The following is a 26,509-nucleotide window of genomic DNA, read 5'->3' as shown; positions in this document are numbered from 1 at the left end:
TAGGGTGGTGAGATACTGGCTGTTTGCTCAATTCTCCACCAGTGCAGCATCTCCTCTACTTCCTGTTTAACCGCTGCCCACTTTGCCTCGGGTATACGGTATTTGCGTTTTTCCTGGAATGGCAGAGAACACATCTTGGTGCTGTGCTACTAAACTCACCACCTCCTGTTTCTGGCGGGGATTAAGGGTAACTTCAATGGGTACCTGCCATTCCGGGGTTTTCTTGGCAACCAAAGAGAGGGTTTACACGGTAGATTTGCACTTCTTTCCTTCTACCCTCCTGTCGAACCTTATAATTAACAGGTCCCATAACTTCATAAAGGCCTCGCCACTGGGCATGCATTTTGCTTTCAGAGGTGGGTACCAGAACCAGTACCTTATCTCCCGGTTCAAAAGACCAATTAACCGCGGTCACGTCACATCAACGTTTTTGCCGCTGTTGTACCCTATCCATGTGCTCGTTCACAAGTGGCGCAATTTGCCTTAAACGGCCATACAATTGGGTCACAAACTGAACGATGTTAGGCTCTTGGCATGACTGCTGTTCCTACTCTTCTTTCAACAGATCTAAAATCCCTCTAGGTTGCCTCCCATAGAGGAGTTCAAAGGGACTAAGGGCCTCATTCAGAGGCGGTCGGAGGATGCAAGCGGTCGCTCGGAAACTGGGCGGCCACTTGCATCCTGGCCGGCTGCCTCTGTTGCGGTCATTAGGCCACAGCTCTAACGACCACTCTGGTGATGGTCGCGATGGTCAGAGACCATCGCGACCATCGGGGCTTACGACGAGACCCTAGGGTAGGGTCTCCCTTGTCGTAAGCCCCGGAGAGCTTCTGGCTCTGTCTGAGCCTGGAAGCTCTCCACAGACATCACTAGTGATGTCAGTGGGGCCGCCCCCAAACGGTAGGCGTTCCCATGGGAACGCCTCTGTTTGGGCTCCCACCCCCCCGGCCCGCCTTCCAAACGGGGCGAGCTATCAATCAACATCGACAGCTCGCCCCCTTTGGATCGAGACCGGCGCTGTCGGTCGTAGCGGGTCTCACGCATGCGCACAACGGCGCTGTCGTGCGCATGCTCTGTGGGGGGCCATCGACCTGGTCCGAGCGCATCGGCGCTAACGACCGGGTCTGAATGACCCCCTAAATCCCGTAGAGGATTTGGGCACCTCTCGGATTGCAAACATTAAATAGAATAGGAGTACGTGCCAATCTTGCTTTTCCTCAGACACCACCCTTTTTATAATTTGTTTAAGGGACTGGTTAAAGCGTTCAACAAGCCCATCTCTTTGCGGGTGCTAAACTGAGGTAGTAATCCTATCCACCTTTAACAGTCGGCACATATCTTTCATTAATTTAGAGACAAAAAGGGTACCTTGGTCCGTTAAGACCTCCTTTGGTATTCCCAAGCGGGTATATAGCATCAACAATTCCAGGGCAATAGTGCTAGATTTCATGTTACGTAGTGGGATGACCTCCTCCGGGTACCTTGTGGCATAATCTACCACCAAGAGTCAGGTACCATTCAATCACCACCGCTAACTCTTCAAATGTTTGAGGATCAGCCTGTAGGGCCTACTGTTGCACCACATGATCTAGAACCCACAAGGCATGGTCGAAAACCACCATCTCTACTATACGCTGAGCAGAGTTCTTATCCGGCTGCAACCACGCCTTACTCAGCCTGGCTAATTTGGCCAGCTGGACCCTTGGTGCGTCAGACAGGTTTAGCCGCCATTGTTTGGAGTCATTCTCTGTTAGGTGTGAGGGAGTACAGAAACAGAGAAGTGGACAGTGGGTGAGTGCAATAAGCCAGTCACTATGTATAGTAGGTTATAGGGTTATAGGAAGAGTAGTGGAGGGGATAACACATGTAAGGGGCTAAAGGGTCTATGGGGGTCATTCAGACCCGCTCGTGAGCGTCAGGACGCTCGCAAGCGGGTCGATGCTCCCCACTGCGCATGCGCACGACGGAGGGAGCTCCGTCTTGCGCATGCGCGAGACCCGGGGAGCGACAGGCTTTCCATCGCTCCGGGACTCACACCAAAGGGGGCGTGCTGTCGATGTTGATTGACAGCACGCCCCCTTTGGTGGGCGTGCCGGGGGCGTGCCTGCCAGACGGAGGCGTACCCATGGGAACGCCTACCGTCTGAAGCCGGCCCCACTGACATCACTAGTGATGTCAGTGGGAGTGATTTTGGCTCTGATAGAGACAAAATCACTCCAGGGCTTGTGGCAGGGAGACCCTACCGCAGTCTTTTTGGCCGCTTGCATATGCTGTGGGTGGTCACCCACAGCAATACGAGCGGCCAGGAGGCAGCTCCAGTTTCATGGAGGAGGGCCCTGATTCAGAGCGAGCGCTCTGGTCAGAGTGTTCAGCTCTGAATCAGGCCCTATGTACTAAGCCTTGGATGGAGATAATAGTACCAACCAACCAGCTCCTGTCATTTTTCAAACACAGCCTGTAACATGGCAGTTAGGAGCTGATTGGCTGATACTTTATCTCGGTTCACTTTATCTACATCCTAGGCTTAGTAAATAGACCTCAAATATCTCTAATTAGGGAAATATAGGGCTTGATTCTGAGATTTACGCAATGCCGATATTTGCGCAGATCAAGCAAATAGGATTCACTCGCTAAGTGAGGGGCAGTAAGTTAGCGTTTGGGGGAGGAAACGGGATGGCTAGGCAAAAGCAGGTATGTCAGGACCATTTGGGAAAGGTTTGTCCTGTTCCTGGCCCTGTGATCTGTATTCCCATGTGAGTGTTGTATTTACAGCATACAAGCATCAGGCCCTATATATCATGGTGGCAGAGTATGCCTATCCCTGCACAATATAATTTTATTATTATTATTATTATTGTCCTTTATTTTATATGGCGCCACAAGGGTTCCGTAGCGCCTTACAAAGTACATAAACAAATGAGCACACACGAAAAACTGTTAACAGTACAAATGATGCAGGACAAATATATGACTTATAAACATTGCTGCATAACACTTAAATAAGCAGCATGGTGTCTGCAACAAAGTGTTAGGTTGTAAATTAAAAGTATAGGTAAGGGAAAGAGAAGCACATGAGGGAAGACAAAAAAACAAGGATTCAGTGCGCTACCATGCAGCAGCCGGTAAGGGACAGTCAATCCCTAAAAGATAATATAAATATAAAAACAATAATAAACCAGCGCTTATCAGTATATTGAAATAAAAATTCTATAAACAGATGTGTCAAATAAAACGTGAATTTACTAAACCTTAATAAGATAGAAATACTATTGATATTAAAAGATTTTTTGTATATAGTGTATATTGGTACATCAAAACATCCTGTAGGCAAATAAAGTCTCTCCTATGGGATATTGGCCCTCATTCAGAGCCGTACGCTCTGAGCAGAGCGCACGCTCTGCATGAGGGCCGGGCTCCATTTTCATGGAGCGTCCTCCTGGACGCTCGTATAGCTGTGGGTCACCACCCACAGGCTATACGAGCGTGCATTTTGATGGCCGCGATGGTCGTGACCATCGCGACCATCGAAATTGCGAGCCGGAGCCTGCGGTTGAGGTTTTCAACCGCAAGCTCCGGAGTGATTTTGGCTCTATCAGAGCCAAAATCACTCCCACTGACATCACTAGTGATGTCAGTGGGCCGGCTTCTGACGGGAGGCGTTCCCGTGGGAACGCCCCCGTCAGGGAAGCACGCCCCGGCACGCCCACCAAAGGGGGCGTGCTGTCAATCAACATTGACAGCACGCCCCCTTTGATCGGACACAACGAGCGAAGGAAAGTCCTTCGCTCGTCGTGTCTGGCGCATGCGCACGACGGAGCTCCCTCCGTCGTGCGCATGCTCAGTGCAGACCATCGACCCACTTGCGAGCGGACAGCCGCTCGCGAGTGGGTCTGAATCAGGCCCATTGTTGTTTTTTAGGACTATTCCCAGATATTGAATACCTGACTCAGCTGTATTAATCGATGAAAGTGGTACCAGTCCTACTAGAATACCAGAAACAACAAAAAGTATTCCCCCAGCACTCAGAATGAAATCAGCAATAAGATTTGAAAAACTACATGGTGGTAGATAATTCAGAGATCTCAGTTGCATATATTTGCAAAGATATGGCTAAGCCTCCGGGCCGCGTCACGGCGTCTCTGATACCGGAGGTCCCTATCACTTGGTCAGAATCTGGGGTGCAGAACCCCAAAAAAGCCGGCAATAGCCAGCCACCCCAGCGAAGCACACCAGTGAGAGACTAAAGTGTTAGTATAGGATTAAAGGGAAAACTATGTGTTAATAAGTGAAGGTGTAATTAAAAAGCTAAGAAAAATATATATACACACAAAATATATTGGAAAATGTAAAAGTGCAAAATAAAGTGTTAATGTGTGCCTCACCAGAGCAGCCCAGCCACACCAACCCCAAGGGGCACCGCACCCCAAACTCATCCCCAAAACTGATAACTATATCCAATTTGGGTAATAATTGCCCAATATAAGGCCACATGATAATGGCACATACAAATATACCTGAATTGAGAGCTAGCTTACCTTGGAGTCACCCCTAAGTCCTCCTAATGGCACTACAAGAACCAGCACGCCCTCCTAACGCTGGTCCCATCTATGCCTCTCAATACAGAAATACAAGTTGGAAGCTGCTCAATCACTTCAGTAATATCACTCAGGTGCATGTAAGGGAGGGGTTAGTCTATACAAGAAACAACAAAAAGTATTCCCCCAGCACTCAGAATGAAATCAGCAATAAGATTTGAAAAACTACATGGTGGTAGATAATTCAGAGATCTCAGTTGCATATATTTGCAAAGATATGGCTAAACCTCCGGGCCGCGTCACGGCGTCTCTGATACCGGAGGTCCCTATCACTTGGTCAGAATCTGGGGTGCAGAACCCAAAAAAAGCCGGCAATAGCCAGCCACCCCAGCGAAGCACACCAGTGAGAGACTAAAGTGTTAGTATAGGATTAATTACTAGAATACCAGAGTACATATGGAGCGGGAATCCAGCTTTCCGGTGGTTAAAAATCAGCCAGGGGAGGTCAGCTTTCCCTATTACAGTGGCCCCTCCCCTCAGCCCAGGGCACCATTCCTCTGAGGTCTAGCTTCTCTGAGCTGCTCTCCTCCTCCATCCCCGCCTCCTCAGAGGTCTCCTGCGGCCATCTTCTACAGGCTGAGCCACAGCTCTCTCTGGGAAACGCTAGGTCCGGTCCCCATACATACCTTTCCTTGGAGCCAGGTTTTGTAGCACTATAGCCTACCAGACACTGAGTCTTTGATTGTAGTACCTCTTTGCAGTTGCACTGTTTTCTGCATTGTATGTGACTTATGCTAGCGCTGTCTGCAGTGCTTAAAGTGGTCCTAGAGCAGTAGAGCAGTGGTGGAACTCACCACACCCCTTCCCCCCCCCCGGGTGCTTTTTCAATAAAGGACATGGTCTCAAAAGAAAGGGGCGTGGTCACACATTAGTATTCCCAATTCAAATTACGCCACACAGTAGCACAATCTTGATTCACATTACACCACATAGTAGTGTTCTTTATTCATGTATGACACACAGCAGTGCCACATTTACACAATGCCCACATTTGTGGTCCTTATACATAATGCCCACAGTTGTAGTGCTGCTCCTCTACCTATTGTGCCCCCAATAGTAGCGCCCCTAGTAGTAATACCCCCTGTAGTAGTGCCCCCAGTAGTAGTGCCACCTGAGTAATGCCCCCAGCAGTAGTGCCACCTGAGTAATGCCCCAATAGTAACGCCCCCAGTAGTAGTGCCACCTGAGTAATGCCCACCATAGTAATGCCCCCACTAGTAGTGCCCCCTGAGTAATGTCCCCACTAGTAGTGCCCCCTGAGTAATGCCCCCAGTAGTAGTGCCCCCTATAGTGAAGCCGCTTTATAAAAAAAAATCTAATACTTACCTTATGCCCCGTTCCCGCATACACTGACATCTGGTCTGCGTGGCTGCTCCTCTAACTATGGGAGAGACGTCATGATGTCTCTCCCATAGTGCACTGCGGGAGCGGGATGCAGTCAGGAAGCCGACGGTTGAAATGCAGACCGCCGGATTCCCAACTGTGCAATCCCGATAGGGGACTAATGATAGGCATCGAAATCCCAACGATAATCATACCAAAAGAAGGTGAATCGGGCAGCGGGCGTGGACAGCCACGGGGGGGAGGGATAGGTTAGGGGCTACCAGGGGGGGATTTAGGGTTAGGCCCACCCCTGCGAGGGGGGGGGTTGGGTTTAGGGTTAGGCACTAGGGGGGAGGTTAGGGTTAGGCACCCCTAAAGGAGGGTTAGGGTTAGGGGTGGGGGGAGTTTAGGGATAGTTACTTACCTTGTCGGGATCTTCACTGCTGCCGGTCATCCAGCGGTCATTCATACCGATCCCATGGGAGCCGCCATCTCTCCCATAGTGCACTGCGGGAGCCGGAAGCCAGAGCTCAGGAGTGAGCTCCAGCCTCCGGGTGCTTTTGGCACTGCGGGGAGGGAGCCGGGCGCTGCTGGTAACACAATCTCAGCCGGCGTCAGGGAAATGGAGCCTCCTTGGGGTACCGGGCTAAGGTGGGTCAGAGGGGGCAGAACTAGTTCCGTCTCCAAATAGAAGTGAGAGAACGCAGTTCCACCCTGTTCCAGCCCACTTTAACCCTTGGCTGTCTGTCTGTATAATTTCTCTATACTGTCAGCTTATGCCTTTCCCTTTCCAGGAGCACCCCTGGGGACCCTATGGACTTTGAAGAAAGAGAGTTAACAAAGGTAAGTTTTACCATAACTCTCATTATTTCAGGCTGTACTTCCTGTTGCTGCCATCCTGAGATGGCGCTAATAGATAAGGCATTATGTCGGACTGTTGGTAAATGAGACCAGGTCTCTACCCTGTGATAAATACACCCTCTGTCGCTCCTACACCACAGTCTATATATATAACTTTGTATGTAACAAAACAGGAGCATTGAAATTCATGGTACTGTAGGTCCTCCTTTAATAATGATATATAGAACATGTTTGTGACTTTATGGCACACACCTTACTCCTGATGGTCTATTTCTGTAGGTTACTTGCAAACCAGATGGAGGAGGATTACACCGATTGGAATGCCAGATTGTCCAGTTTAGACCACTCATCATGAGGTTCTGGAAGGTGAAGGATGCCCTGTGGCACAGAATGCAGCACAGGACATTTGTGACTCAGGAAGAACTGGAAGAGGTGTGTAACATGGTCCAATGAGTATTGGAGATATGTGTGTACAGGTGCGGTGTATGGCAGAGTTATGTACACACCAGCTCCCTTATCAACAATGAGCAGTGTAACGTTTCATGTATCTGTGGAAAAACATTTCATTCCACTGTAATAAAATGAAGTTCTGGAGCAATTGGGAACAGTGGGCCTGATTCAGACCCGCTCGCTGCCAGAAGCAGCTCGCAGGTCTGAAGGGCGTTTTTGTTTTCTTTTGTCCGGCCTCCTGGCCACTCACTAAGCTGTGGGTGACCACCCACAGCTTTAGCGAGCGGCCAGGTGATGGTCGTGATGGTGGCAACCATCGGGCATGCGATGAGACCCTTGTGGTAGTGTCTCGTCTACCGCAAGCCCCAGTGAGCTTCCGGCTCTAATAGAGCCGGAAGCTCACTACTGACATCACTCGTGATGTCAGTAGGGCCACCCACAAACGGCAGGCGTTGCTTCGGGAACTCCTCCGTTTGGCAAGCCACCCCCCAGACCCGCCTACAAAAAGGGGCGAGCTATCGATTAACGTCAACAGCCGCCCCGTTTGTAGCATGCCCCGGAGCGAGTGAATTTCCCACTCGCTCTGGGGCTCGCGCGTGCGCACTGCCAGGCCATCGATCCGCTTGCGAGTGGGTCTGAATCAGGCCCAGTGTTCATTTTGTTGACGAAAATTTTAACTAAAAGTAATTGTCAACTACATCATTTTTAAGGACTAAATTGTAACAATAATGAAAATATAAACATTTTAAGAACAAAAATTACCACTAAATCTGTGTTCAATTTTAAATAAGTGACTAAGGGGGTCATTCAGACCCGCTCGTGAGCGGCAGTACACTCGCAAGCGGGTCGATGTTCCCCCACTGTGCATGCGCACGATGGAGGAAGCTCCGTCGTGCGCATGCGCGAGACCCGGCGAGCGACGGCCTCTCCATCGCTCCGGGTCTTGCACCAAAGGTGGCGTGCTGTCGATGCGTGCTGGGGGCGTGCCTGCCAGACGGAGGCGTTCCCATGGGAACGCCTACCATCTGAAGCCGGCCCCACTGACATCAGTAATGATGTCAGTGGGAGTGACTTTGGCTCTGATAGAGCCAAAATCACTCCTGGGCTTGCGGCAGCGAGACCCTACCGCAGGGTCTCGTCGCAAGCCTGATGGTCGCGATGGTCAAAGACTATCGCGACCATCATCATGGACGCTCGCTATAGCTGTGGGCGGTCACTCACAGCTATACGAGCGTCCAGGAGGACGCTCCATTTTCATGGAGGAGGTCCCTGATTCAGAGCGAGCGCTCTGGTCAGAGCGTTCAGCTCTGAATCAGGCCCTAAGACTAAAAACTGAATTTAAAATCCTTATCAAAATTTTCACTGGTTCTAACAAAGTTAAAGCATTAATTTGTATAACACATTCTCACTCATTCCTACTGAGCCTAGACTACTAAACACATACTGTAGTTAAAGCTATGCTGACTTCAAGTTCTCAAGAGAATTTTAGAGAAAAGTTATTTAGTAAAATCTATTACAGTGTCATTAAACTGCAAAAATTATGACTAAAACATTGACTAAATTAGACCAATGAAAAGTGAGGTCCACTGACTAATCTGGACTAGAACAAAGCAAAAGAGAGAGACTTTAAACCAACTACAATTTTAAATAAGTGTCTATGACTAAATCTAAAATCATAGTCAAAATTAACACTGTTTGGGAAATGCCGTCATTTTAGAATATCAACAGATCCTGGTGGCTGCAGTGGCTCTCATTTCGGTTTTCTGGCCCCGGCGGTCGTGTGACTGTCACTTCCAGGTCAGACCTCTGATGCTCCAGTGTTCTGGTGAATATTACTTCCCTAACCCTCCTGTAGTGCCTAACCCTAATATTCCTCCCACAGCCTTACCCTAACCTTACCCTAGTCCCTACCCCTAACCCTCCCCTAGTGCCTAACCCTAACATGTCACCCATAGCCTTATCCTAACCTCCTCCTAGTCCATACCCCTAACCATCCCCTAGTGCTTAACCCTAACCTTCCCCCCATAGCCTTACCCTAACCTTCCCCTAGGCCCACCCCTAACTCTCCCCTAGTGCCTAACCTTAACCTACCCCTAGTCCCTAACCCTCCCATCCACAGTCTAACTCAAATGTCGACAATTTGCGAATGTTGACTGTCAACATCATAAACATCGCCATTGTGGTGTCGACATTCAGAATGTCGACATTGAAAATATTGACCTACATTGACTACATCCCATCAGTGACATATGCTATATCTCAAGCTCTGGTATAGGCAGAAGTACGTTATATTTGCACATGCCTTCTAACACTCTAGCAGTCAGGGGTCCATAAATCAAATTCTGGGACCCACTAGATGTGTATCTTTAATCTAGAGCAACTAACAAACTGTGAGCTGATTATGATCCTCAAAATCACTTGTGTGGCCTCGTCTGAATTACAGTTTTTTTTATACTAGGTGATAAGAGATGACTGTCAACCTGCATGGAGGAGAGAGCGAAAAATCCACCATGGCTGGGCGATTAGAAAATATCCTGGGCGTCCAATCCCGGCTTGTCGTATGTGTGATCCTCCTCAGCAGCCCAGAGTCCACTCCTGCTCACTGCAATAGGGCTGCTACATCTACAGAGCAAAATGGGGAGATGGAGACATAGTGGGTGATGGGGAGAAGCAGAGGGTGGCAGTGGGTGACAATGAGTGGCAGAGGGTGATAGTGAGAGGCATAGGATGGCAGTGGGTGACTGAAGAGGTAGAGGGTGGCAGGGCTAGGTAGTGGGTGGATGGGAAAGGCAGTGGGTGTCAGGTGATGACTGGGGAGGCATGGGTGGCAGATGGAGGCAGTTGGTGACAGTGAGAGGCAGAGGGTGTTGGTGAGAGGCATTGGGTGTGAGGTGGTGACTGGGGAGACAGTGGATAGCATGGGGAGGCTGTGGGTGACATGGAGAGGCAGTGGGGGGCAGTGAGAGGCAGTAGGTGTCAGGGAGAGGGGGACAGGAAGAGGCAGTGGGTGACAGGGAGAGTCATAGAGTAGCAGGGAGATGTAGAGGATGATATGGAGAGGTAGAGGGTGGCAGGGAGAGACTGTAGATAGCAGGGAGAGGGAGACAGGAATGGCAGTGGAAATAGGGAGAAGAAGAGTGCAGGGAGATGCAGTGGGTGGTAGAGGCTGAAAGGGAGAGGTATAAGGTGACAGGGAGTGGCAGTGAGTGGGTGAGGAAGTGGGTGAAAGAGAGAGGTGGGGGAGGTAGTCAGTGACATGGATAGGCAGTGGGTTGCAAGGAGAGGCAGTGGGTGACAGGAACAGGTAAAGAGAGAGGTACTATATCAGACAGTGGGTGACATGAAGAGGAAGTGGGTGAGAGGGAGAGGATAAAAAGGAGAAGTAGAGGGTGACAGGGAGAGGCAGAGGGTGATGTAGAGGCACAGGGTAGCAGGGGGTGACAATGAGTGTCAAAGGGTGACAGTGAGTGACTAGAGAGGCAGAGGGTGGCAGGGCTAGGTAGTGGGTGGATGGGAGAAACATTGGGTGTTAGGTGGGGATGGGAGACAGAGGGTGGCAGGGGTAGGCTGTGGGTGGCAGGGAGAGGGGGACAGGAAGAGGGCAGTGGGTGATAGAGAGAAAAAGGGTGGCAGAGAGGATCAGAGTGGCAGGGACAGGCAGTCGGTGGCAGGGAGATGTAGAGGATAGGGAGAGGTAGAAGGTGTCAGGGAGAGCCTGTAGTTGGCAGGAAGAGGGTGACAGGGAATGGCAATAGGTGACAGGGAGAGGAAGAGGGTAATTAGTATGCAATTGTTGTCTTATGTGTTTCATTTCCCCTTGTCTACCCTACTCGGGGACTAGCTACTTGCCCAGTGGCGTAAATTCGTCCCAGACACCCGGAGGCAAGTTATTATTTAGTGCCCCCCTATCCCCCATATTTACAGCCCTAAATGGGATGAATATATTGTGGGTGATGGAGGAGATGTCCCTTCAGTGCTGGCGCCCGGCGGCAGTCGCCTCCATTGTCTCCCATACTTCTGCCCCTGTACTTGCCGCTGTAGGCAGCGGAAGTCTGGAGGGATTTGGGCTTTTTGCCTGAACTCACGGACTTAATTCGGTTATTTGGCAATAATAATTACAATTCTTATGTCCCTCAGCAGGTTTTTGGTTTTACCTCCAGCCGAGGTTACTTGTGTTATCCTTGCTTTTCTCTCATACCCACCCCCTCCCCCACTCTCCTATTCTTTTCTCTTCCCACCTAGTTCCTAGCTTACCCTCCTGTATCTTTATGTTGCTTCTAATTGGCACTGAAGCTTGCCTAGGTTCGGGTTGGCATTTAATCATGCAAAATATTTTTCTTTTTGGCACATCCTCCTTTTCATTAAGTTTTAATTTCAAAATGATTTAATGTTTTAGACCCTCGCCTTGGTGTCACCCTACTTTGTATTATTTAAGATTATTTAAATATTCATTATGTTTTTAATAAATAGCTAACAAATTATTCTGCTAAATTTATGTCTCCGAGTCTTTATTTATATGGTTTAATTTAGAATGCTATAGGGTCATTCCATGGTAACTCACATTACAAAGTGGCTTAGCAAGTTATTTACATGGCTATCAATAGCAAAAGGAATTTATGTGTAATTAATTTTATTTACGGAAAAAATAATAAGACAGTTCATTCTTTAAAAAAAAGCATACAGAAATTGCACATTTTTTTGCTATGTCACTTTGTAACGTGAGTTACCATGGAGTGACCCTTTATAATTATATGGTGCATGCACAGGACACCCCTCAGACAATTGAAGGTTTATAACAATACATTTGGTAAAACAGAATGTCATGTGAGAGGACAAGACCCTTGTTTATTCATAGTGGGGTCTCAGGAACAATGCAGAATAACTGGTAATGTGTAATTCTAATCGCAGATCCCATATCAAAGCTGTTTTGGACAGAGGGATTTTCAAATTAAGCACCTAATAATTTTGCTGAGGAAATGTGCTTCATACTGGTTGGGTATGGAATCCCGGCACTCGGGATGCCGGCTGTCAAAACACAGATAGCAGCTTTCCGATGCTGAGGATCCCGACAGGGGATAAGTAAGTATGCTCTCCCTCCAGTCTTCACACCCTATCCCTCCCTACCCCACACCCTAACCCTCCCGGTTAGTGCCTAAACCTAACTCTCACCCTTAGGGCTCTATTTACTACAATCCGCATATTGAATGCGGATTGTAGTGTGATATTACCGAGTGAATTCGCATTGCGAATTCAGGCAATATCACAGGGATTTACTATAAATCCCTTGCAGGGACAGAGCTTGCGATAAAGCTCTGTCCCTGCGGATCCCATCCGCACTCTAGTCGCGGTATTTTCTGAAAAAATACCGCGACTAAGAGCCCGCGCATGCGCTGACCGACCACCGCTACTACCCCCCCACCGACGCTAAGCCCCGCCCCCGGCACTAAGCCCCGCCCCCCGCGATCGGGAGAGTAGACAAGTATGATGTTGATATGTGAAATATTGACATTCTGCAGAATGCAACATTAGGGTTAGAGTGAGGGTTAGGGCTAGAGGTTATCATACTAACTTCCAGAACACTGAATTAGATTACACCGCCGGACCAAGAAGATACTGCTGCACCGTCAGAGCTGAATGGAGGTGAGTGATCGCCGGAAGCCACTATAATGTTGACATTCTGAGCATGTCAACATTTCTGAATGTCAACATACTGCATGTGTTGTTGTGATAGGTGATACATTACCAACAAAATGGCTGTTGCACTATTTTGTTGTTAAACTGTTCAGAGTACTTTTAATGTATAAGTGATTGTATCAATGTCTTTTGAATGTTTTTCTACTAATATTCAACTATGTTAACTATTGTTTTATTAGAAGTTGCTCTTTGATATGATTCTCAAAAGAATGGGCTGTAGTTAAATGTTATGACTAGTTGTACTACTTATGGCAATTAGCCTTGAACATATAAATGTCAATGTTATTTGTTATATTTTGCTATTAACCATATTTGAGGCAATGCTGCCCCTATTTGTAAGTATTTATTTTAGTATTATGACCATATAAGGTATATAGTATTCGGTTTTTGTTAGGAGCCCTATAATTAGGTGTCAAATGCGGAAATCTTAGGCCTTTAACTCCCGTCTCCCAGAATGACTGCAGAAAGTGCTGGATCCGGTGTACCCATCCGGCCTATTATGATAGGGCGAGGCTCCCGGATGTGATTTGTGCTGTATTGGACCATTATCTGAATTAATTAGAAAACTAAGCTAAGTACCAATAAATCATTTTAATTAACTTAAACTGTGTGTGTATTATGTAATTTATATCACTCTGTTGCTGTCTTTCTGAACCTTCTGTTTCCACCGGAAACAGTTGTCATTAGGATCATGTCAACCTGATGAATGTCAACAAAACATACCAATCCCTTCAGCAATAATTGAACACTTTATTTTCCCTTTACATCAGGTCTGATGTAATCTTATGTATAAGGCAATGAGCTATTGCATCCGTCTGCTGGCTGGCAATAAATACATGATAAATAGAATTATAAGTACTTTAGTGCTTGCATATTGAAGGTCACTGCAAAGCAATGCATTGTACAGAATGCATATTGTTATACTCATCATTCCCTGTTCACTACAATTATGATATTGATAATTATTGTTGCATATGATTTGTGTATAGTGCCAAATGTATGACTACAATCTGTTTTAATAACAAGCAAGAGGCTTCTTCTCTACAGCAGCCTGTGTTTGTCAGAGTTCAAGATCTTAAAATAACTGCAAAAGATTTGGACAGGAGACAGCCTGTGTCACTGATGTGTTTACAGAATTGAGAAGCTGAATAGTAGATTTCAGGACTGTACTGTAGGCTCTATCTACATGATTTCTTGTACCACGGCATCCAGCACCTGTCTGCTACATGTGAGAGGCACCTGCAAAGCCTTTGGACATGTCAGAATTGTTCAAAGTGACAGATTCCTTAATGATCAGCAATGCTAGAGCTGCCTGCAAGAAGAATCTTCTCATAGCGGAGGGAGTGACTTGTTGTATCAACATTTCTAGGAGGCAACCGTTCCCAGACTTTGATCTCCAAACCCTACGGATCCCTGTCTTTGATCATCCGCTGCAGAACCTGTCTGATTATTTTGACCAGTGTGTGGACCTGATAGAGCGAACAATTAAAAGTGGGGGGAAGTGCCTGGTGTACTGCAAGCATGGACGCAGTCGTTCTGCCACAATCTGTATCGCATATCTGATCAAATACAAAACCATGTCGCTTAATGAAGCCTTTCAGGTATCACAATCGCAAAGTAATTGTCTTTGTTAAGGCGCGTATACACGGTACCATCAGTCAGCGATAACGTTATTGCTGACTGTTCGTCCTGCACCTTCCCGGTGTGCTGGATGATCGTTATCATTCATCCAGCACACCAACAAACCACCAACAACGGGCCAGCGACCCAACAATCATTGGTCCTTATGTAACCTGGTCGATATCGATCAGGTCGGCCTGCATGCACGGTCAGTGGACGATATCGTTATCTGCCATATGTGCCCGCGCATCGCTGGTCGTTTGAGGGTTGGGAAGCACCTAAAAATTAACGATTTGAACGATAACGATATGAACGATATCGTTATCGTTCATATCGTGCATTTTTATTGTACTGTGTGTACCCACCATTAGTAAGTGGGTATGGGCGACATGTTTCAAGCATTCTAAAAAGTCGTTGATTGGTTGCTATGGGCAGCTTCTCCACTCTAGAAGGCTTGACACATCTCCCCCTATGTCTTTTGAATTTCATTGTATCTCACTACAAGTGTAATCTTAATAGTCTTATTGGGCATGAATTATGTAAACATGCTTAAAACAAGCGCAGGCAAATGCGGCTACGTAGAGTCGTATGCGATTTGGGCGTATTGACATTTACAACCAAAGAGACAGAACTGTAGTGGAAGAGGCATTCTCATGTAAGCACAGTTCAGTGAGGTCGCTTTAACACAAATGCGGCCCATGTAGACCGGCGTGTAAGCGAATATATGTATGTTTGGGGTTTTGTATCATTTGAATCTAGTATTGCAGTGTTTCCCAAACTGGGTGTCATGGCCCTGGGGCACTTTCAGTAGTTCCACAGGTAGGTGGACCAGTACCAAATCAAATTATTTATGGTCCATGTGATAGGCAAAACCAGAGCTCCTGGCTGCCAATCATACATTTGTGGACAAACGGAAGTGAACCCTTACCCACCACCACCACATAACTGACCCATAGGGCATACACATTAGATGATAAAAGTGAACGATAACGATATCGTTCAATGATATATCATCCAGTGTGTATGCACCAAACGACCAACGATGCGCTCTCCCGTGGGTCATTAACGATGTTTGCTGTCGTGCAAACATACAGGCCATCTGACGATATTGTCAGGAAGTGCCTGTTCAGGGATGTGGAAGGATGACGTCTCTGAACAATATCGTTCAGTGTGTACACCCAATGTCTTTCACCAATATCTTTCAGCACATCGTCTAGTGTGTATGCCCCTTTAGGATGGCATATAATAACAATTTACTTAATCTAATATTTTTTTCTGATTTCCTTAATAAGATCTGTTTGACCTAAGGGTGCCATGATAAAAAAAATGCTGATACTCTAGGGCGCCATGATTCAAAACAGTTTGGGAACCCCTGTAACATAGGATAGTGCAAGCACATGCTGATGATGATGGGTTGGGTATGATATCCCGACGGCTGAGTAGCTGCCGAGTGAAATACCGGCACCAGAATCCCGATGCTAAGAAATCCCGACAGGGGCAGGTAAGTACACTAACCCTACCCTTCTCCCCCCCCTAATCCTCCCTTAGTGGTGCCTAACCCTAACCACCCCTCCCTGCACCTTAATCTTAACCCTCTCGGGGGGGTGCCTAACCTTATGTCCCCCCCGTGGTGCCTAAACCTAACCCTCCCCCACCATGGCTAAGACAGCCCAGCTTACCTACGTTCGGGAAGCCATCTATTGAGATTTTGGCGTCGGGATCTAGATGGGCATCGGTATTTAGACTCCTGTCTTTAGTCGAGTGTCGGGACTTAGACGCCGGGATTTAGACAGACGGCTTCCCGGCCGTCAGTATATTAACTACATCCCATGATGATGACTAGTAGTTAACCAGGTACCAGGCCCGGCGACAGGGGTGACTAAGGGGATACCCATACCGGGCCCTGAGGTCCAAAGGGGCCCCAAGGACGGGACAGGCACAAAATGGGCTGCGCATGTCGGTTTTGTTTCAGCCAGCGGCAACGGCGTAACTAGGGTATTTGGAGCCCAGGGCATATTTGAAAAGGGAGCCCCCCCCTCATCACCCCAATATGTGCGCGCACAGAAAAAAATGGGCGTGGTCACTTAAAAATGGGTCATGTCAACATGACACACCCCTTTATTTTCACACTGAACATTCCTATCCATATACACCTTAACCCCAGTAGTACCCCTTATACAGTACCCCCAGTATGCAGTTGTGGTCTCTCTTATGCAGGCCCATAATAGTGCCTCTTATACAGTATCCCCAGTAGTGGTCCCCCTTATACAGCACCCAATTAGTTCCCCTTACTGAATACCCCCAGTAGTGCCCCCCCAAATGCAGTGCCCTATGTAGTGTTCCCTCTTATGCAGTGCCCCCAGTAGCAGTCCCCACAATGCAGTGCGCCCAGTAGTGGTATCCCCTTATGCAGTGCCCTTTATATAGTGCCCCCAGTAGTAGTCCCCCCATGCAGTGCCCTTTATATAGTGCCCCCAGTAGTAGTCCCCCCCTATGCAGTGCCCCTTATATAGTGCTCCCTGCAGTAGTCCCCCCCATGCAGTTTTCCCAGTAGTGGTCCCCCTTATGCAGGCACTCAGTAGTGATCCCCCCCATCTAGTGCCCCCTGTAGTGGTCCCCCCAGTGCAGTGCCCCTAGCAGTAAGCCCCTTATATAGTTCCCCCAGCAGTAGTACCCCCCCTCCCATGCAGTGCCCCCAGTAGTGGTCCCCCTGATGCAGGCCCCCAGTAGTGATCCCCCCTATCCAGTGGTCCCTGTAGTGGTCCTTCCTGTTATTGCCCCCAGTAGTGGTCCCCCCAGTGCAGTGCTCCTAGTAGTAGGCCCCTTTTATAATGCCCCCAGTAGTAGTTCCACCCCCTCCCATGCAGTGCCCCCAGTAGTGGTCCCCCTGATGCAGGCCCTCAGTAGTGATCCCCCCTATCCAGTGCCCCCTGTAGTGGTCCTTCCTATTATTGCCCCCAGTTGTGGTCCCCCCAGTGCAGTGCCCCTAGTAGTAGGCCCCGTTTATAATGCCCCCAGTAGTAGTCCCCCCCCCAAATAGTGGTCCCCAGTTGAGGTTCCCCCTCCCGATTAAGTGCCCCCAGTAATAGCCCCCCCCAGAAGAGGTCCTCCCAATAATGGTGCCCCCAGTAGTAGCCACCCCCCCGTTGTGCCCCCACCCCCAGTAGAGGTCCCCCCAGTAGTAGCCACCCCCGTTGTGCCCCCAGTAGTGCAGGCAGGTTTAAAAAAAAAAAATATATATATATATATATATATATACAAATATACTTACCTGAATCCACGCTGCTGCTCCGGTCTGCGACACCGCTCCCACCGCCGCCCGCCAGTCCTCCCGGGCTGGCGTGCTCAGCATTATGGGACAGACGTCATGATGTCATGACGTCTGTCCCATTACCCACTGCAGGAGCCGGACGGAAGCCCGGCTCTTGCAGTGGGTGCTGCAGCAGTCAATGAGAGTCTATCTGACTCTCATTGGCTGCTGTTTAACACACGCATCGCCGCCAGCGCTGGCGGCGATACGTGTGTTATGCACAGCCTGAGCCCGCCTCCTAGCGCTATTGGGCAAGCGCTCAGGGGGAGGGAACAGGCTCAGGTGTGCAGCACAGGACCGCTGCTGGAAGCCTAGCGCCGGTCCTGTGTAAATGTGTAGCGCTGACCGCACTCACTGCGGTTGGCGCTACACTGGTGGCTAACTAGGGCGGGCCGGACCGTGGTCGGCTGCGCCCCCCCACGCCGCCGGTCCCACGGCGCCCAGGGCACGCACCCCGCTCGCCCTGCCCTAGTTACGCCACTGGCCAGTGGGCTGCGGCCACTGAGGCACATAGCGGCTGCCCAGCCCCTGCTCTGAGTCCCCTGCAGCCTGGCCCGGGCAGTGCTGGGCTTTTCCGGGTGGCTCAGCTGCAGCACGGGCCGGGCCTGACATTTAGGTGAGCAACAAGGCAGCGTGACATCATAGGTCACGATGCCGCTCGTAAGTCAGGCTGGTGATGGGGCCATAGGAAGCTGATAGGAGCTGGGGGCAGCGGAAGGTTATGGGAGCTGGGGATAGAGGAAGATGAAGGGGCCTAGGAAGGTGATAGGGGCTGGGAGCAGAAGCTGACAGAGGAAGGTAATGGGGGCAGAGGAAGGTGATGGAGACAGATGAAGGTGATGGGGGCTGGGGACAGAAGAAGGTGATGGGGGCTCGGGACAGAAGAAGATGAAGGGGTAGAGGAAGGTGATGGGGCTGGGGGCAGAAGCTGACAGAGGAAGGTAATGGGGGCAGAGGAAGGTGACATGGGCTGGGGGCAGAGGAAGGTGATGGAGACAAATGAAGGTGATGGGGGCTGGGGACAGAAGAAGGTGATGGGGGCTCGGGACAGAAGAAGATGAAGGGGTAGAGGAAGGTGATGGGGCTGGGGGCAGAGGAAGGTGATGGGGGTGGGGGCAGAGGAAGGTGATGGGGCTTCTGGGCTGAAGATGGTCATGAAAGGCTGAATTTGAGGAAGGTGATGAGGGACTGAGGATGGCTGGCTGCAGACACCATCCCTCCTATCCCTGAGGCATCCACAGCACTGTCATCAAGGAGACCTTGCAAGAGAAGTCACACAAGAACTCCAGCCCACATCGTTAGTGACAGAGAGACAGTGTGGTAAGTCATAGTGTATTTTTACTTTATTTAAAGGCTGGTATATCTTTCAGTTAACATTATCATGCTTCACATATCACACATGCAGGGGAGGGATGTGCGGGATCGGGGGTGGTGGTAAGAAGGTCAGAGTGGGCCCCGAGAGACATCAGTGTACCGGGCCCTGAGATTTCTGTTGCCGGCCCTGCCAGGCTCGTGTATATCTGATGCAGAAGTGGATGTATCTTGAGATCCAGTTCTGCATGTGGGCGAATTGCGCTATCTTTTTGTGCAATTTTCTCGTATCAGTTATGTACATTTGATTTCCATCCAACTCTGCATCAGTCCCATTGTGAGGACTTAATATGCACTGATGTGAGAAATGTGCATATGCTATACGGTTGTCGGCCATTCTGACTGTCGGGTAAATATGGGCCCTGGCTTTACTATCTCTGTAGCTTCCATTTCATTCTGTACCTATGCAGAGAGTGTGTTTGTGTGGATTTTTATTTATTTTTCCTGAGTTTTTTCTTGTAACATAAAACATGTTACAGGGAAAAAAGGCTTACAAATACATATCAGTGTTTTGAACTTTCCAGGGTTATACAGTATGTAATAGCTGCAACTTGCAGGCAAACATGAATCCTGGCGATTTAGCCGCTACATTTCAAGTTGCAATTTTAAAAAAGGCTACAACATATTGATTTTGCCTTTTAAAAAATTGTTACCAACTTGCAGACTATTAAGGTGCATACACACGGGTCGATCTGTACCATCAACGACGTGAAAGATATCTTTCAGTAAAGTCATCCTGCCACATTTTTAAACAGGCAAAGTTGACAATATCGTACAAGTTGGCCTGCATGTACGGACGATCATAGATATGATTATCGTTCATGTGGGAACTAGGGGTGAGCGGGTTCGGTTTTACTCGGATCTTTTTATTGGCTATCGCCGAACACGTGTTTTGGATAGCGAATGAAATCGAGCCGAAATTGCGGTAAAGTGGCGATAAGAACCGAGTAAAACCGAGTAAAACCGAACCCGCTCACCCCTAGCGGGAACGCGCATCATTTGTCGTTCACTGCATAAAAATGAACGTTATTAATGATATATCGTTATCATTCATAGATATCGTACCGTGTGTACGCACCTTAATATATACCCTTCAGTGTACAGCTAGGGAAACACACTAGGCGATCTGTCACCCTATCCGGTCGACATATAGTCCATGTCGGCAAGTGTGTATGCCCAATGAGCAACCATGCACACTCCCGCGGGGTTATTCATTGCATCGACAAATCGAGCCTACATGCTGCTCAATCTGTCGATTTAGTGAACAACCCAATGCTTGTGGAGGCGGCTGGTGAACGACATATCGTGCAGTGTCAAACGACCGCATCGTTCATCGCATCGTGCATTGGCCGGGTACACACATCATCTAGTGTCTACCCTGGCGTCAGAGTTGTTAAAATTTAAAATTATAGCATTGGTGAGGGGTCTGAATACTTCTGCAAGGCATTTTATATTATCTCCCTGATATAAACGTTTTTTTCCAGACATACCTCACCTCCAGACTTGTGAACTGAGGTATTGTACTAGAGGCCCGATTCATCATTGATTGCAATTGCAACCGCCTATGCAGATCGGTCGATGGTACGTACTGCACCGCAGTGCGCATGCGTGAGTTAGCATTGCGATACGCAGCCATCGCAGAGTGAGTGAAATCAGGTCAGCGTTTGGGGAAGGTGATGGGAGTGGTCGGAGAAACACAGGTGTGCCAGTCCGTTTGAACGCCGTTATCTGGGCGTGCATAAATTACCCACTGCGACGGCATACACAGCTTGTGTACTCACTGCGTGCGACGAGGTTAGCAAGGTCAGTACTGCTGTTGTAATTGTGCTACCGATGTATACGCAGGATTGCAAGACATTACGGATGTGCGGAAGAGGTTGTGGGCGTCTCCATGCTGGCTTTGGGCGTCTCTATAATAGCTTTGCGATTGCAGTCATTAGCATATTTTCGCAGCAGACCTACGTGTGTAATCACAGCTGCGATCGCAATAGAGTTCTGTAGTGAATCAGGCCCTAAGATGCTACTCAATTCCAAAGAAGCAAATGGCGGCTCCACCACTGCGCCTCTCAGTTTGCATGAATGCATCTACATTGTCCCTGGAAAGTGTAGGTTTGTAAAGCAAAATGTTTGCAATTGTGAGGGTGCAGACATTTACACAGGACACTGCATAGAAGAACTAAGATATAGGGGAAAATATCCTTAATCCCTGAGAAAGCAGCCATTTTAGATGGATTTAGGGATTCTCCCTAGTTTTCAAGCACTGTAAGAAGTGATGGCCATTGCCGGTGGGAGATATCGCATAGGTCCTCATAAGATCGCTTCCTCATGGTGAAGCTTGTTATTGTATATAAGGAGGACAGCATCTGTACCTTGGGAGTTATCCAGTGCTAGGTCACGACGGCGACAGCAGATGTTATTTTTTAATAAAGCATTTTATTCTTGATTACAAAATATTTTCTACCAATGAGGCGAGCGGCAACAAAATATAAAATTTTTCATGGCTGTTTGATAAATAGATCCCTTAAATTTGACAATAATGAAAGAAGGGAGTGGAGAAAGTGCATTTTCAGATGCTTACCTTGCCATGGAGAGGAGCACACATGGGGGTAAATTTACTAAGGTGGGAGTTCTATTAAGAAGTAACCAATCAGATTCCAGGTATTATCTTCTAGAAGGTGCTAGATAAATGAGAAGTAGAATCTGATTGGTTGCTATAGGCAACATCACTTCTTAAATAGAAGTCCCATCTTAGTAAATTTACCCCATGGAATCTGAGTAGAGGGGGAGCTATGGCAGGTATTGGTTGTCCATATAATTTGGGGGACTGGGACATTGGGGACATTGGGTGCTTTATTGTTACTCCCCTGCTTGGCTGGCTCTGATACATCTAGAAACCACAAATACTGTAACCAGCAAAGGGAAAATAATGTTGGGAAACAATGTATATATTGAAAAGTTTAGTTTGAAGAGGGCTTGTGCCACTTTTCTAAGTGCTCCTATTTTGGCTGCAGCTTCTGGTGGGGGATAGTACTACGGCAGGGCTATTGGACATGGGCAATGTGAGTTATGTGCAATGGAAGGTACTGTCCTTCGCCCAGATGCGATAGCTCTTTTAGGGTCACTTTAAAAAAAACAACAACAATTTTTTACATAAAATGCTGAAATTTCCGCATGGTACATTAGAGAATGGAGATGTATCTCCACAGCTTCTTGGCAAGACAATATTTATATAGTCTGTCTAGTACCCACGTCTCCGTCAACTCCCCCCATAGCCAGTCTTTACAGCCTTGGGCCCGTATTCAATTAGAGGGGAAAAGTCAGAAAGGTTTCACCTGTCCGACTTTCCTCCTCCTTCGCCTGTTTCAGAGGTGAACAATTTTCGGACATGTCCCCACTTTTCGCCCTATTAAATTCCTAAATACGCGAAAACGGAAAGCGGCGAATGCAGAATAGGCGGAAAGTACTGTCAGAAGTGGGGAAATCAGTCTGTACCCCCCAAAAAAGATGCACTTACATGAATGAATGTAGATGTGTACCAAGAGCCATAATAAAAGTGTTTGGGGTACTTAAGTAGTTTAAATTGCTTCTCATTAGCGTCTTTGCAAAAGTGGTGAAGAATGGCATGAAGCAGTATTTTTTGGTGAAAATAAGTAGTCCAGTCAAATTTGTGGCACTTGAAAATGGGTGCTAGCATAATTAAAGGATTCTAAAGTTAACTTTTGATAAATGTCAAAAACGCACCTGCTACATGCACCTATAATCCCAAAAACACCTGACCCATCCTTGCAGACCCCCAAGAAGTCTATCTCTTCACAAAAACGTAAAAAGTGGGGGGACAAGCATAAAAGCTTTTACTTTTTTGCTCCAAAAATTAAAGTACCTTTGTGGGGTGCTCTTAGGTTCTTTTTTTTTTTATTGCCAGATTTGTTCTTTGGGGGACCTGTGCCAAGGGTTCTGGGTCATTTCCCCACGTTTGCACTCCAAAATAAAGATTTTGCACTTCTTTTCACCTGCTATTCTTTGGAGAAACTTTTTTGCCTATTACATTGCATTGAGTTTCCGCTTAGGCGAATTCTGACTGGAATTGAATTTGGAGATAAGTTCTGACCAGGCGAAAAGCGGCAATAGGCAAAAAATTTTTGCCTCTACTTGAATATGGGCCTTGGTTGGATTACACAAAGACAGGGAGACCTACAAGTATGGGATCCCCTTGCTAGTGTAAACATTCTCTCCTTGGACATGCTGGTCCTATTCCCACTTTAGTGTTCTCCCCATAAATTATGTGGTACCTGGGGGGGAGTGTGGTTCGGGGGTTGGGAGCATGGACCAGAGACAACTAAAGTGTCACTTAAAGGTCTCTATAAAGTGCTTACAGAATGAGACCGTGGATCAGTGGGAGGTGCTGTGTGCCGCGTGGTGTTAGAAAAGTGTCGGACAGAGTGCCCATCAAATAGGCCCTGTCATAGTGTAAAGCAGCCCAATCTGGCTAGCGCAATGATGGTTGATCTTTAGGAAGAAAAATACACTTTGGTACTCCCCACCATAGACTACCAGCCCCAAGGTGAGAAAAAATAAACTGGGGCTCATTCGACCGCACTGGGCTGTAGGGGCCACATTATAATAGGGGTCCCAAAAAGCCCTTTCCATCATACTGTAGCAAATAACATAATAAAACAGCTACCTATACAATAAGTATTAATTTCAATCTATTGTGATGTTTAATGAGGCTTGACAAACAGGACTTTCCATGTACAGTACATGGGTCTCTGGAAATAATGGGGCTGATTTAGAGACAAAAGCAAATGCAGCTACTAGGTGCTAAATCTGTACCAGGAAAACCCATTGTGCACTGCTGAGAAGCAAATGTAATATGCACACACTGATTTATGGGGGGGGGGTCACTGCCTAGGCCCAATCTGAGTAACAATACAGCTGGCCAGTGTGTGCCGTCATAGGCAAACGCAGGGGGGGGTTTATGGCTGCCTGGAAATCCCCTTCCCCAGCCCATACCATGACAATAGAGATAGTAATATAATAGAATTTACTAGTGTTGCATTTTATTCTCAATATCACAAATGAAATAATTAGTACCACCTGTGGATCTTTTTAACATGTATCAGCCAGTAATAAATAACCTGTGCACCAACTAGGAGATCTGGAAAACATGCACTGTTAGGGATGCACTGCTATAGAACCCAATATGTACATATATGTCCGGGGCAGTGCTAGGTGCTTCTGCTGCTCATCCAGGCTCCCAAACTTGCTCTCATGCTCCAGAATTGTGCCCACATCAAAAACATTGATCTCAGACAGGGTGGCCCTACTGCCGCATCTAATGGCTTACTGTGATCACTGGTCCTGTATATGGTGCAATTATGACACACAATACACTTTGTATGACGCATATTAAAGCTGGTTAATTACTAATTCTGCCCTCTTCATAGACTGGCTACACTCACTCTATAATCAAGCTTTTGGAAACCCCCCTCTAGAAATCCTGCGTTTGCCACTGGCCCTGCATGTTTTGGCACCTCTTGCAGCGCAATGTTTTTGTCAGTTGCAATTTCTGCTAGCACCAATGCAAGGATTTTGCAGCTAAACTTAGCAGTACATGATGGCTTTAATTCTGTAGAATGTATAATGAATGTATCATTGGGTTATATGTAGTAATCTCAAAGCAGGAAATAGTCATTCACCTACTGTATTCTGCATAAATATATATTTTCTGTTGCAGATGGTAAAGGCAGTAAGACCGTCAATAGAGCCCAATTCGGGATTCTGGTCCCAGCTTGAATTGTATGAAAAATCCTTTCAAAGAAGCCAGTGACTCCGGAGGTTTTTTTGTGACTACCATGTCTGCATTGGAGCCACCAGACAACTAGCAGAACCTTGAACACTGGGGAGAGGGCGAGGACAACATCATGTGATGAAATGAATGGTTCAGAGACTGTGGGCCTGATTCAGCAAGGAACGCAAAGGAGAGGACGCACGCACTTGGTCAATGTTTTTGTACTGTGCATGCGTATGCATTGCACTGCACGTACGCAAAATAGTCAGTGCGATCGGGTAAGTGTACACAGACTATACCCTGCGTGCACGCAGACCCATTCTGATATTGACTGACAGGAAGTGACGTTTTTGGGTGGTGATGGGTGGGGCATGCATAATTAAGCCAGTGCGGCGACGGACACAGTGATGAGACTCCGTGCACTCAGGGAGTTGGCAAGATCCTGCGCGAGGTCTGGTCAACCACAATTATGCAAATATGTTCGATGGTTCTCAATGTTACCGATGTTTACACTATCTTGTGTACTGATCAGGCTGTGAGTAAAGGGAGATGGGCGGCTTAGTATAGGGCTGGGCATCTTGTGCTGCGGTCTCCGTGCGTATGCATTGATTAGCATATTCTCGCAGCGGACTGGTGCGTTCGTCTGCTAGCATGTGTTCCTTGCTGAATCAGGCCCTGTGTTAAATGTGGGATAACTGATGCTCTGCTACACTAAATAATATTTCTATAGCACACATAGCATGAGAGGAATGTTGTGGAGCGAAGGTCATAAAAATCGTTTTAGCATAAAACCCATGCTGGTCATATCCTCAGATACAGGTCATGATGATTATGGTCTCTGCCAAAGATTCCAGTTTCTCAGCCAATAAAATGTAAATTCTGAATGGAAACGATCTGGAGCATATATCATTAAACCAACATCATTTGCAATGTTTTTACTGGTTCCCAATATGGTACATTGTTTTACATACACAGACAAGTACAAAACTCAATTCTAACATATTCTGAGCTGTTCTTGGACATTAAGGGCCGTATTCAATTAGAGGCGAAAAACCATAATCAGCGAAAAAGTTTTGCCTATTGCCTGTTCGGAACTTATCTCCAAATTCAATTCCAGACGGTTTTCGAGTACGCGGAAACTCAATGCAATGTAATAGGCGAAAAAGATTTGCCTATGAATAGCAGGGGAAAAGAAGTGCAAAATCTTTATTCTAGGGTGCAAACGTGGGGAAACGACCCAGAACCCTTGGCACACTCCCCCAAAGGACAAAGCTAGCAAAAAAAAAACAAAACCTAGGAACACCCCGAAAAAGTACTTTAATTTTTGGGGCGAAAAAGTAAAACGTGGGGGACAAGCATAAAAACTAGTGAAATAGACTTCTTGGGGGTCTGCAAGGATGGGTCAGGTGTTTTTGGGATTGTAGGTGCATGTAGCAGGTGCGTTTTTGAAATTTTTTTTAAAGTTCACTTTAGAAACCTTTAAATATGCTAGCACCC

At 47.5% G+C, this 26,509-nt stretch overlaps 2 protein-coding genes across 2 annotated transcripts in view; one reads left to right on the top strand and one right to left on the bottom strand.

Moving 5' to 3' along the window:
* The window catches only part of ANKMY1 (ankyrin repeat and MYND domain containing 1), a 99,035-nt gene extending 94,450 nt beyond the window's left edge, over positions 1-4,585 (bottom strand). Inside the window, exon 1 of the mRNA XM_088466415.1 lies at positions 4,536-4,585. The gene's annotated coding sequence lies outside the window, so the exon portion shown is untranslated. The remainder of the gene's footprint in view (positions 1-4,535) is intronic.
* A 9,594-nt stretch (positions 4,586-14,179) lies between these two features.
* Positions 14,180-25,051, top strand: DUSP28 (dual specificity phosphatase 28). The gene is made up of 2 exons (XM_088466802.1): positions 14,180-14,524; positions 24,959-25,051. The coding sequence occupies exons 1-2, from the start codon at positions 14,180-14,182 to the stop codon at positions 25,049-25,051; spliced, it is 438 nt and encodes a 145-aa protein (XP_088322928.1).
* The last annotated feature ends 1,458 nt before the right edge of the window (positions 25,052-26,509 follow it).

Source organism: Taudactylus pleione, unplaced genomic scaffold, assembly GCF_031769625.1.
Source record: "Taudactylus pleione unplaced genomic scaffold, aTauple2 ptg000066l, whole genome shotgun sequence".
Classification (NCBI taxonomy): Eukaryota; Metazoa; Chordata; class Amphibia; order Anura; family Myobatrachidae; genus Taudactylus; species Taudactylus pleione.
Note: the sequence above shows the minus strand (reverse complement) of the source record. Positions and strands in the feature narration are given on the sequence as shown.